Genomic DNA, 13,930 nt, shown 5'->3' with positions numbered 1-13,930 from the left:
AAGATATGGAAACAACCCAAGAATCCATCAATAGATGAATGGATAAAGATGTGGTATATATATATACAATGGCATATTACTTAGTCATAAAAAAGAATGAGACATTGCCATTTACAACTATATAGATGGACCTCTCTAGGGTATTGTGTTAAGTGAAATAAGTCTAACAAAGAAGGACAAATACCATATGATTTCACTTATATGTGAATCTAAAGAACAAACGAATAAACAAGCAAACAAAGAAACCCCAAGACTCTTAAATACAGAGAACAAACTGACAGTTGCCACAGGGAGGTGAGTGAGGGATGGATGAAATAGATGAAGGGGATTAAGAGGTACAAACTGCCAGTTACAAGTCAAAGAGATGAAAAGTACAGCACAGAGAATACAGTCAATAATACTATAATAACATTATATGGTGACAGTGACTGCACTTATTATGGAGAACACTGAGTCAAATGAGTATGTTGAAACTAATGAGTATGTGAAACTAATATGACACTGTATGTTAATTATAATTCAATTAAAACCACAAAAGAATCAAAGGTCAGAAAACTGTGACAATAAAAACAAAATGGAGGGGCGCCTGGGTGGCTCAGTCAGTTAGCATCCAACTTTGGCTCAGGTCATGATCTCACTGCTCGTGAGTTCGAGCCCCACATTGCGCTCTGTGCTAACAGCTTGGAGCCTGGAGCCTGCTTCAGATTCTGTCTCTGTCTTTCTGCACCTCCCCTGCTCGCTCTGTGTCTCTGTCTCTCTCTCTCAAATATAAAATAAAAACCAAAAAAATTAAAAACCAAAAAAGCCAAAATGGAACCCTTGATCTATTAGGGAATAATCGGAGTACAATACTAAAAAGCCCCACTATGCTTAGGCACAAGAGACAGCAATATGAGCTGGTGACAGAAGACTTGGATGGAGTCACCGTTGGCTTAAGAATATGGAACCAGAGGAGTCTGGAAGGTCTCTGCTGCCAGCTTTAGCCTATTCAGCATTTTTATCAACACATGAATGAACCCCCAGAAGGAATGCTTATTAAATCTCTAGATAAGGCTGAAAGGGATCCTAGGAGAATTACAAATAGAGAAGAGAAACAAACTGTACTCATGGCCATAACAGTCCCCTAGATATTTACTGTGGACAAACAAAAAGCCTTCCACTGTGTTTGAAAAATCAACTACACAGCAACACAAAGGCAGAGACGGGAATCCATACAAATTTGTACAAAAAAGATCTGGTTGAATAGGTGAGTAAAAGCACAATATGAATTAAGAACTATAAATGGTCCACATCAAAGGGACTCTCACACCACAATCTATATTGTTAAGACCAAACTGCCAGCATATACTTAACTCCTGCCTTATCTCAAAATGGATTTGAGGCAACACGTAAGAATATATGAAATATAACAAAAGAACATAAAATTAAAGATGTGAAAAGTGGAACAATGGTAGAGACATAGAAAAAAATCATAGCTTAAAAAGAAATACACTATAAAGACAAACATTAGGTCAGTCATACGAGGCTTCTAAGATAAAAAGATCAATAGTCTTTGAGGAAAAACAACCAGTCTTGGAACTAAAGCCAGACAGGAATTTCTCCCAGGAGGACCCATAAAGAGAAATTGAGTATTACATGGCACAGTTCCTTACATGAAATTCTTACAGTACACAACACAAAACATTTCATAGGGCTGTTACTTATTTTAGGTGCCAACACAGATCAACAGCATCACACCAAGGTAAAATTTAATAAAATAAAATTCTATAGGGCATCAATACACTGTAGCCTGGGATCCCTGCAGATCAGGGACTATTGTAAAAACAGAGGAATCACACAGTATGTGTTTCTTTGTGACTTGTTTCTTTCCCTTAGCGTAGTGTTTGGGAGGTTCATCTACTTCATAGCATGTATTGATACTACATTCTTTTCATGGATGAGTAATAATCCAATGTATGGTCATACCACATTTGTTTATCCATTCCTCAAGTGACAGTCATTTGAATTGCTTCCACATTTTGACTACGATGACTAGTACTGCTATGCACATGCATTTACAAGTTTTTTTGTGGACATATATTTCCATCTCTTTTGCATATGTGCCCAGGAATGGAATTACTGGGTCATATGATAAAATTCTACATTTAACCTTTTAAGAAAATGCCAGACTGTTTTCTAAAGTGGTTATACTATATTACTTACTGTGGTTTTAACTTACATTTCCTTAGTATTTAAAGGTGTTAAGCACCTTTTGTGTGTTTGTTGGCTATTTATAGGTTTTCTTTTACGAAGTATCTGTTCAAGTCTTTTGCTCATTGTTTAAGTTGTTCATCTTTTTTATAGGTACTTTTTTTTTTAATTTTTTTTTAACGTTTATTTATTTTTGAGACAGAGAGGGACAGAGCATGAATAGGGGATGGGCAGAGAGAGAGAGGGAGACACAGAATCTGAAACAGGCTCCAGGCTCTGAGCTGTCAGCACAGAGCCTGATGCGGGGCTTGAATTCGCGGACCGTGAGATCATGACCTGAGCCGAAGTCGGACGCTTAACCACTGAGCCACCCAGGCGCCCCATTGTTCATCTTTAATTACTTTGTTAAGAGTACTTCAAAATTTCTGGATACAATATGCAATTGATTTATTCATTTTCTTAATGGTACCTTCTGATGAAGAGAAGCTTTTAATTTTGATAAAGTTCAATGTATCAATTTTTTTCTTTTATGGTTAGTATTTTTGTTGCTCTGTCCAAGAAATCTTTACCTGACCCCAAAGTCATGAAAATATTCTCTTATAGTTTATTCTGGAAGCTTTATGTTTCTGGGTTTTACATTTAAGTCTGTGATCCATGTAGAATTAATTTTGTGAAAAGAGTAAATTAGGGGTTGAGGTTTGTTTTTTCTTATGTATACATCCAGTTGTTCTAGCAACATCTGTAAAAAGACTTCTTTTCCCATTGAATTAACTTAACATTGTGGTTGAAAATCAACTAACTGTATATATGTGGGTCTGTTTCTAGACTTTAGTCTCTTCCATGCATCTAGTAGTCTACCTTTAACAGCAACAACTCAATGTCACGATTACTGGAACTTTAAATGTCTTGAAATCAGATAGTTTAATCCTTTCAAGTTTATTCTTTTCAAGATTTTTTTGGCCTTTCTAGATCCTTTACAGTTACTTTTTATTTATTTATTTTTTTAATTTCCCAAGTAGTTATTTTTAAACAGCATTTTAAAATCTACTGTTCAAATTCTACAGGACAATGACCTATAGTGGTATTGTGCAACTAAACTAATGAAAACCACCTAAGCATTAATTTATCTCCAATTCTTCCTACCCAAGGTACAATGCTAGAGGCCTTGTGACTATAGGTGTGAATCAATCCATGTCATCAACACAACTATAAATAAGGTTCTAGAAAAGTACACAAGTATTGCTAGTTGGTGTGCCCACCACTTACCCTGGTTCAATATGATCCGACAAGGCTGGCACTGACCCCCATGACATAGCTCAGCACAATGGTGCTGACCACAATTCAAAAGATTCTCACATGGATTGGAACAGTGGACTGAAACAGCCTGACCACAGCGAACTGTGTGCCTGGAAAGAAAACAGATGTAAAGGCAGAATTAGTCAACACTGGACAAGTTCCTGTTGGATAGCTAAACAACGAAGCACAAACTTCCTCCCCAAAACTATGAAACCTTTCTCTTGGCCCCATTTTCCCACTCTTCTGTTTCCCTCCTCCAGTCTTATTTCCTCAATCACTCTCTTCTTCTCCACTCTTTCTTTTCTCCTGCTTTGTTTTCCTTATTTCCCACCCTGCCTTTCTCTCTCCCCTATATTCTGACCAGTGAAGTGAAGTTCCTCTCTGTGGATTTCTTCTGAGTTCCCACGAGGTAGGGGAACTCCCCCTCCCAGGCAGGAGGGGAAGAGCCTGGAGCTCCTACAATGTCTTACAGATGGAGGTAGGAAAGTTGCAGGGTGGGTGGGGTAGTTATAATGTACATACTCAGATTGGAAGTACAATGGTATTCTCCTGGAACCCAGTACTCTGGCATTTTATGCAGTTATAATACTTAAGGACATACTGTATGTGACCTTGATTTCAGATGGGAAAATCATTCTGGCTTTGTTCTAATGAGCACCTTAATTTTGCTGACTTATTGGCTAGAGAAGGATATGAGATCAGTGCTTTTAGACAACTGTCTTCAGGTCTCTTGCAAGGTAATGGTTTAGAGCTTGGAGTCTACTCTCCTGCAAGGAGTTTAAGTTATTTATTTTGAGAGAGAGAAAGAGAGTGAGTGAGAGAGGTGCAGAAAGAGGGAGAGAGAGAATCCCAAGCAGGCTCTGTGCTGACAGCACAGAGCTCGACACAGGGCTCAATCCCATGAACCATGAGATCATGACCTGAGCCAAACCAAGAATCGGACACTTAACCAACTGAGCCACCCTGGCGCCCCAACAAAAAGAGTTGTATTCTGTCCCCTACTTTGTTTTAAAAACTCACTGTTATATACACAAATAATCAGTTTCAGGGCTCAGCATCATGTCTAATAAAACTCCTGGAAGTGAACACTATTATTTCTATTTTATAAGAAAAATGAGGCTTAAGCAACTTGCCCATGTCAATAACCAATTAGTGGCAGAGCCTAGATCTGACCTGGTCTTTCTGACCCAGAGCTCTTGCATGTGACTCTCAGGCTGCATTACTATCCTTTTAAGTTCAGTAAATGCTAAACAAATGAGATTCACTGAAAATTGGCTCAATCCCATTTTGTCTTGTGGTTCAGAAATCATTTCAGGGTCTTACTGGGCCTCAGAGACCTTCCATAACTACCACTGATCCTTGCCCTGATGATGGAGAACTTGTTATTATAATGAAAAGAGGGTGGGCTCTGGGGTCACTTATTCTTTCATTCAACAATATTCACTGAAAACCTCCTAGATGTCAGATATTATGCTAGGTACAGGTAAATGGCCCCTGTGTCCTGAACCTTAACAAGCCTGGGTTCAATCCTGGTTCTTTCACCCACTAGAGAGGTTAAGAAAAAAGTCCTTGTCACCTCGGCATTTCACCTGAAATGGGCAATCTCACCATGCATATAACTTCTTAATCACTTATAAGACTGCAAAACAGGATTGGGCCAGCAGAACAAACTACTTTTTACAAAAAAGTACTATTTACGCTTATCACTTATTTATATGTACCTACTAATTCTTAAATTTAGAAATTCACAGATAAATCATCAATGTAGAAACTGAAGTCTTTAGAGTACAGTTCTAACTTTACCTTGTCCGTCCACATTCACATGTTTTAGTCATAAAGGCAGGGCAGGGTGGGCAAGGTCCTGGATGGCAGAGACTAAAAGAGAAGGGCTTAGATGAATAAATCATACTCATGTATCCAAACCTGAACAAAGCTGCTCCTACTGGGTCTTATTGTGAATGTGGCAACAAATAAACCTACTACAAAATGTTTTAGCCTTTGTCTAAAGTTGATTAAACTATTTAAACAAAGATACCAACAATGTTTTCATATAGAAGGAACTGATGGCATTATCATCTTAGAATATTTAACGAGAAAAATAGAGCCCAAGTCAAAATACTGGTTTTATTTGGGTCTGACAAGATGACATGTCCATAGATGGTCTTAGCCCACTTAGTGAGATGTGTAGGAATAAAAATAGCTTGCCACTCAGATGAATGGCAGAATGGGCGATGGAATCTCTTAGAAGATCAGAACCTGAGTGAAGCAATAAAGCATAAATCCAGTAGGTCCATGAGAAGTACAGACATTTATATCAGCTAGTATATAATCAGGTGATGGGTTAACAATGGGATCGGTGAAAAGAAGGCTGACATGAGGGAAGGCATGCTGGTAAGTAATGCAAAGAGAGAACAAAGGAAAAAGGGATTCATGGAAAGAACTGGAATTAGAGATATGCGATAGGTCAGAATTAGACTTCTGAACAGAATGCTTCTTCTAGGAGTGATGATATAAAGAAACCAAAAAAATTAGAAAATGGAATTTATATATTCAAATAGATACTATTCTCTTCAAAAGAGATACCCTGGTAACTTACACACTAATTTAGAAATACAACCATTTAAGAAATATTTTGGGAACTTCTTTGGAAACGTTTGTGGGGGTCATTCTATGTGATGGCAAATCACAATCCTTTGGGAATTATAGGCCAATTACAACCAAGTTTAATAAATCAAGTCGGTAAAAGAATTTGGTATAAAAAACCAGGTGTGCCTATACAGTGGCCTGGCTGGATTTTTTAATATGACTCCTACACCCGCTCTGATAATTCTTAAATAAGTTTTAAACACTATAAACAATCCAGGAACAAGTGCCTAATTTTCTAGGGTGACCCATTTCAACAGACAGAATCCACATGAGACTTAAGCTTAAGCATTTCTTTAAAGATGACTATTATCATTCAACAGTTATATTTCACATGATATGCTGCAACCCTGTCAGGTGAAATGATTTTCATGGCTGCACATTTAAATAACGTTAAACTGACAAGATACATTTCACATGATATGCTGCAACCCTGTCAGGTGAAATGATTTTCATGGCTGCACATTTAAATAACGTTAAACTGACAAGATACATTGCTGGTCAGGTGTGGATGACTCCAGGTTATTTCAAATATCCCTCAGACCTAGACTCAATCCCAGGTGTGTGTGTGTGTGTGTGTGTGTGTGTGTGTGTGTGTGTGTGTGTGTGTGTGTGTTAAAGTTCATTCATTTTTGAGAGAGACAGCAGGGGAGGGATAGAGAGAGAGAGAGACGGAGACAGAGAATCCCCCAAGCAGGATCCACACAGCCAGTGCAGAGCCTGACTTGGGGCTCGATCCCACAAACCACGAGATCATGACCTAAGCCAAAATCAAGAGTCAAACACCTAACCAAATGAGCCACCCAGGCGCCCCTCAATCCCAGGTTTTTATAACCTTTAGAGCAGTGGTTCACAACACTGGCTCTTTATTAGAATCATAAAGACCCACCCCCCCAAAGACTGATTCAATTGCTACAAGGTAGAGACAGGGCACTGGTGTTTTAAAATGCTCCTTAATGACTCTAATGTGTAAAGAGGGTTGAGAATAACTCCTCCAGAGAATTTTATAATCTATGAAACAACCCAAAATAGAGACACAAAGGGGCCAACTGTGGCTTCTGAGTCCTGATACATATAAATGAGAGAAACTCAATGTTTTCTTTTGAAAGGAAGGTGCTGTCAGGGAATAGGATTTGGCAACCTCTAGGGGCCTGACAGGAGGAACAGGACAGCTGTCAAGAGAAGGATTTCCAAAGCCACAAAAGAGCAAGTTTTAGGGACTCCTTTCCCTTCAGCCATGGTATTGACCACCTGATCTGCATCACTTTTGATGTTTTCTGGTAGTCATGACAGGGCCATTTCTGCTAAAGGCTTCAGAATGATAGTTCATGCAGAGGGTTAACTTATTATTATTGAATTTACTTAAAATGCCAACTGAGGGATGGAAGAGTTTAAACAGATGAGTCCCTGGGTTCTGAGGAAGGACCTATGGAAGCAGTAAAAGAAGAAGAGGGGCCAACTACCTGGCAGGTAGCAGGCCAAGCTGCGTAGCCCCATCTGGACAGCTCTCCCACCACAGACAATTCCCCAGCATCACCCCCACATCTTAACCACAATGCCTCTGGCCCAACATTTATCCCTGCTCCAAGTAGCAGAAGTACCAAGATAATAGTTTGATGTCTGTTTTACTCTTAGATTTGGGTAATAAAAGCAAGTTACCATTACCTGACCATTTACCATGTGCCAGACTCTGTACCAAGCCTCTTAGATGCATTGAATTAATATTCATAGACATCTATAAGTGTTGTTGCTCATATCATTACTATTTTACAGATGCAGAAAATGAAGCTTAAAGAAGTAACTTATCCAAGGTCATACAACTGTTGAGTGACTTGAACCCAGGAATTAAAAATTTGTCTTAAGTTAAAGCTGTAGAAATTTGTCATTTGTAACTGATCAACTGTTAGTATTAGATATTCCTCTTATTATTTACTTATTAAAAACATTTTTTAAAATATTTATTTATTTTGAAAGAGAGAAAGAGAGCACACATGAGGGTGGGAGGGGCAGAGAGAGAGGGAGAAGGAGAGAATCCCAAGCAGGCTCTGGACTGTCAGCAGAGGCTGACATGGGGCTCTATCTCACAAACTGTGAGACCATGACCCGAGCCGAAATCAAGAGTTGGATGCTTAATCAACTGAGCCACCCAAGCACTCTTATTCCTCTTATTACTAAGAAGCGGACTGGATATATTGTCAAGTTGGCTACTTATTGTACAGAAGGGATTCACATCCTAAAAACACTGTGCAACAGGACTCTACAGACAGAAGTTTGTCCTATATACTCTTCTGGACCTGGATATCATGGGGGAATATTTCTTCTTAGAAGCCAGCAGTATAATGTAGTGGTAGGAGCACTGGCTTTGGAAATCCCAGCTCCACCATGTCTTAGCACTATGACCTTGGACAAGAGGCTTGGCCTTGCTGAGCCTCATCAGTAAAATGGAGATGATAAATATCTATACATCACTGGACTGTTATAAGGATTTGATGAGTTAACTCTTGCAGAGTGCCTGGCACAGTGTAAGTGCTTAGCAAATGGTACCATATTGCCCTTCACCCCACCCTGTTACATGGTAACCACCAGATACATAGAGTCAGAGCCACAAGCAAAGTGTATCTACCCCCAGAGGTCTCGTGTTCCAACTTACAGGTTACAGGAATGTGGACAGTCCTGGCCGGGCTGTTTCTTTCTACAAACCTCACCACAACTATGTGGAATTTCATTTCTGCTCCATTCCGGATTCTTTACCTTGCCTAAAACATATCAGATCAGAGAGTCAATGGTATAAACTTCAACTGCATCCTAGAGTTTAATGAAACAGTACAATATAGCTAGACAGCATGAAACTTCAGTATGGTTTCCATTAGTCTGACAAACACATGATCCCACATCCTAAAATTTAAAAAATGACTATAATGCTAATCATCAAAACCTTCACTAAGTATGATAAATCCTAAAAGATTTAGGAAAAGAGAAATAAAAAGTCACTTTTACTTATGAAAATGCCACTTTGACTAATGGACACATTTAATCTAAAATTAAAAAAACACTACAAGATCTATTTTTTGTAAATGGGCCCTTGAATGTATATGGGAATATCTGCTGTAAGGATCAGAAAGAAGAAATAAGGGATGAGAACAATGGGGTGGCAGATGGGGAAGGAGCAGGAAGAGATAGAAAGGACATAAATTCCCTGTACAGTAGGAAATTGCCAATTCTAAAGCTATGAGGTAAGCATAAAAGGGCAATAATTTATAATTAGTGTCACTTTGCAAATCTTTAGTAAATATCTTTCATGAACTTTGCACAGACGCAGGAAGAGTAAAACTGAGGCACAGGACTCCTCCATGCCCTTGAGGAACTCATCCTTACTTGGGCAATTTACACCCTAAATTGATGGCCTGTTCCCAGTCTTTGGCCTCTGCTTTTCTATCTTGTTTCTTTCAGAAATATTCATGTTGAGAGGTTCAATACACCTAAAGGCCCATGATTCCCAATACTACACTTTCTTCTTTTCTCTCCCCCAAATCTGTATTTTCTGCATTGTCCTAAATCCTCAGTTCCAGCCATCCCTGTCCAACCATCTGCCAAACATCCCTGCTTGGGGTGTCACAGTCACCCCAAACTGTCTACATTTACAACCAAAGTTAGCATCTTCCCTCTTAAACCCCTTTCTGTGTTCCCTATTTCTATCAGTGATATCATCACCATTGGAGTCAAACTCAAACACTAGAGTCATCCCTGACTCCTCTTTTTCTTTCCATATTCTTTTTTTTAATGTATATTTTTGAGAAAGAGAGAGCTGCAGAGTGCAAGTGGGGGAGAAGCAGAGAGAGAGGGAGACACAGAATGTGAAGCAGGCTCCAGGCTCTGAGCTGTCAGCACAGAGCCCGACACGGGGCTCAAACTCGTCAGTCATGAGATCAAAGTCGGACACTTAACCGACTGAGCCACCCAGGAGTCCCCCTTTCCACATTCTACTTAATCTTCTCAATTTCCGTACATAGTGTGCCTCACCTCATCTCCCCTGCTACTTCTACTCTTGCCTCTCTGTTAGCCAGAACCTCACCTTCAGACTATTAGAAAAGCTTCCCTGCCTCTGTACTTTTTTGCTCCAATACAGTGGCCTGGTTTTCCCCTACCATCTTTCAATGGCTCAACCTCTTTTCCCTGACTCTAAATGATGTCTTATTTTTCTTCTTCCTGCCAGGGTTCTGCATTAGACACTTTTTACCCCTTACCCTTTCATCCACTAGGGTCTCTACTACTCTCAAATGCAACTATCATCCCCGAGTCCTGATCTCTCTTTAAATATATATTTTTTTAATTTTTAAAAAATGTTCATTTATTTTTGAGTGAGAGAGACAGAGTGCAAGCAGGGCAGGGGCAGAGACAGAGAGAGACAGAATCCAAAGCAGGCTCCAGGCTCTGAGCTATCAACACAGAACCTGATGCGGGCCTCGAACGCACACACCATGAGATCATGACCTGAGCCGAAGTCAGCCACTTAACTGACAGCCACCCAGGTGCCCCTTAAATATTCTTAACTCCTTGTTGGACACCTCTCACTGGATGTGCTGTTCACTCCTCCAACTCAACATTTCTAAACTGAACTCACTGTCCCATCAGTACTGGTTCTCTTGACCTCCCCTTTTCTGTCCTTGGTATCATCATTTCCAAAATGATACTTCAGAGCCACATTTGGGTTCTTCCCTTTCCCATTGCTTTTCCCATTCCCATTTCCTTTCCTATTGCTGTTAATTCCTGTTTACTTTGAAATCCTCCTTTCTGCCCCACTCTAACACCCACTGTAGACTTATTATTCTTCATCTGGGTTCTTACAAGTCCCCAAAATGTTTAGGCTCCCAAATTCTCTATTCACTCCCACCAGACTAATCTTCATAAAGAATCACATTGATGCCCTTGGTGGCTTCCCACAGCCTGAAAAATGAAATCCCTACATGTAAGCCTGACATCAAGAAGTCAGCCCTGACCTTTCTAGTCATTTCCCACATCTCTGCCTTCACAGAGCCTGCTCCATAACCAATGACTCTCCCTTCTGAAAAAAAATTTTATTTTTAAACTTCTGCTTAAGCTATTCTCTTCAACAAATCTTTTCTCCTACGAAAATTTTACATATTTTCAAGCCCAGTTGAATTCTATCTCCTTTTTAAGGATTCCCTTAATCATATAGCCCAACATCATAATTCACGCCAAAGATCTCCCACAGCACCTTGGACTTATAGAACATAAAGTTAATTGTGTCTTAGCTCTTAGACTGTAAGCTCTGGGAAGTTAATAAACAGTTTTAGTCCCCTCTGTTTCTTCATAGTGCTTGCTGCATTAATAAGTGCTCAATAAAGTATGTTAATGGTCTCCTGAAAGAACTAAGTGAGGCAAAGTCATTAGGTAAAATAAGGCCATTATTTGTATTCCCACACCATTTTACCTTGCTCAGATCATCCTGACCTCCACTCCACATTCTTCTACCTTCTTAGGGTCTCATATCTACTTTGTCGGTGAAGGTAAAGATTTTTCATTCCACTGTGGTGCGTTATGTTTAAAATTCCTTTAGGAGTGCCTGGGTGGCTCAGTAGGTTGTTAAGCCTCTGGTTTTTGGCTCAGGTCATGATCTCACAGTTCATGAATTCGAGCCCCACGTTGGGGTCTGTGCCGACTGCTCAGAGCCTGGAGCCTGCTTCGGATTCTCTGTCTCCCTCTTTCTCTGCCCCTCCCCAACTCGTGCTCTGTCTCTGTTTATCTAAGATAAACTTAAAAAAAAATTTTTTTAATCCTTTAAAATAAGGTAATTAAGCCTTGGTATTGGTCCTATTTGCACAGTTTTACATGGATGTCTCGCTTCCAGTTTCATGTTGCCTTTCTTTCTTTCTTTTTTTTTTAAATTTTTATTTTAAGTAGGCTCCATGCCCAACATGGGGCTTGAACTCATGACCCTGAGATCAAGAGTTGCATGCTCTACTGACTGAGCCAGCCAGGCATTTCTCACATTGCCTTTCCAATAGTACATTCCAAAATATTCATTCCTTCAACAAATATTATTTTATTATCTCTTAAGGTTCAAATTTTGGCAATAAAACATACCAGACCAGCAGATTCCAAATAAAAGAGTGGCCAAAGTGAAGAAGGCATAAAAAAGCGAGGCCTCCTTTGGAAGAGAATGTGGTCAGAACTTGAATGGATAAGGAGTCAGTGACAAGGATTTAAAGAAAATATGAGGAAGAACATTCTATATAGGTGAGTTCACCAAGAGATTTAGTCTAGAAGTTGATGAGCTGATAGTCAATGGCCAACTCTTTGTGAAAGCTGCTATTTAAATAATGGGAAAAAAGAAATACCAACAAATTAAAGTATACAGAAATAAATAGGAAGTACTAGTTATTTCAAAAAAAGGAATGGTCAAAATAAGGGTTGTTGTGCTACCAAAAAGGTTAAGAACTTCTAAATCAGCCCTGGATTTGGTCAGGAAGGGGTTACTGATGACTTCTGAATAGTTTCAGCAAGGTGACGAGGAAAGAAGCAAAAATGCAATGGTTCAAGAAGGGAGACAGATGGTTAAGAAGCAAAATTTGCAAAATCAATAACCAGATGAAGGTCAGCCATTAAAAGACAGGGAGGGAAGAAAAAAAAATAACAAAAAAAAGACATGCAGAAAATAGACTAGCAATAGGAATGGCTTCTGGATTGCAGGAAGTTTTTACTAACACATAGGGGAATTGAGTTATTCAAAAACAGGAAGAAGTATTCCACAAAGAGGGAGAATAGAGTTTGTAATGCTGGTTTATAGAAAATCTTGCTTTACTATAAAGACCCCAATGACTGATTTCTTGGATTAAAATAAAATACATTTCAACACTACTCTTTTCTCATAGGGCTCAAATCTAGAATATCAAAGCTGTAACAGTTAAGGGAGTCCATGTCTATACCTGCCTCTACCATCTGGTCAGCTCTGGTCTAAAGCTAAGATCAAGGAGACTAACGCTACAGCTCAGAAGTAGTATGCGCCTGGTGGGCACTATGAGAAGGCCCATGTCCAGAACGGCCTGCCAAGAGTACAAAGGCCTGGGTGGGACTCCAGCTGTGTGATAGACTACATGCAGATGATGTGTGTAGACTCCTGTAACTTTGAAGTCTTATGAGTATTAGTAACTTCTAAAACATATCTGGTACCTCACTTCTTCTGGGCTGGAAAATGAGTTACAATGCATGAAATGGAAGAGACTCAAGTGAAAGCAAAAAAACTCACCACAGAAACAGGTGTAAGTATTAGGAACATGTGCAGAAACATTCTGACAGGCAGGGCACCTCCAACCACTCTGGCCATCTGTTAAGAAAAATAAGAGGAAACCAAAATAACTTCCTTACAAAAGCACATGTAATTTTTAAAAACTTTAATCTAAAGGAAGTCATAATATTGAAGCAACAGTAGTTGTTTCATGTTATCAAATCAGGCATTTAAGAAACAAAATCAGGGTGTCTGGGTGGCTCAGTCAGTTGAGAGTCCGACTTCAGCTCAGGTCATGTGATCTCATAGCTTGTGAATTCGAGCCCCGCATTGGGCTTACTACTCTCAGCATGGAGCCCGCTTCGGATCCTCTGTCTCCGCCCCACCATCCCGCTCCCCTCCCCCCCCCCCCCCCCCCGCTCATGCTCTCTCTCTCTCTCAAAAATGAATAAATATTAAAAAGAAACAAAATCAAAATACTGAATGCTTTGCTTAAATACTGCATTTGGGCTTATATTTATAAGGACTTTAGATACGGTAATCAAATGGGTATCC

General features: G+C 39.6%; 1 protein-coding gene across 1 annotated transcript in view; it reads right to left on the bottom strand.

Moving 5' to 3' along the window:
- NFX1 (nuclear transcription factor, X-box binding 1) overlaps positions 1 to 13,930 on the bottom strand; it is a 73,637-nt gene that overhangs the window by 41,048 nt on the left and 18,659 nt on the right. The window contains exons 4-7 of the mRNA XM_047065438.1: positions 13,397 to 13,474; positions 8,780 to 8,885; positions 5,290 to 5,361; positions 3,457 to 3,596 (exon numbers count right to left, since the gene is read on the bottom strand). Of these exons, the coding sequence (XP_046921394.1) occupies positions 3,457 to 3,596; positions 5,290 to 5,361; positions 8,780 to 8,885; positions 13,397 to 13,474 (396 nt within the window). The remainder of the gene's footprint in view (positions 1 to 3,456; positions 3,597 to 5,289; positions 5,362 to 8,779; positions 8,886 to 13,396; positions 13,475 to 13,930) is intronic.

This window comes from Lynx rufus, unplaced genomic scaffold, assembly GCF_022079265.1.
Source record: "Lynx rufus isolate CCGP_SWC_20201006 ecotype Redwood Valley unplaced genomic scaffold, mLynRuf1.p SCAF_10, whole genome shotgun sequence".
Lineage (NCBI taxonomy): Eukaryota > Metazoa > Chordata > Mammalia > Carnivora > Felidae > Lynx > Lynx rufus.
Note: the sequence above shows the minus strand (reverse complement) of the source record. Positions and strands in the feature narration are given on the sequence as shown.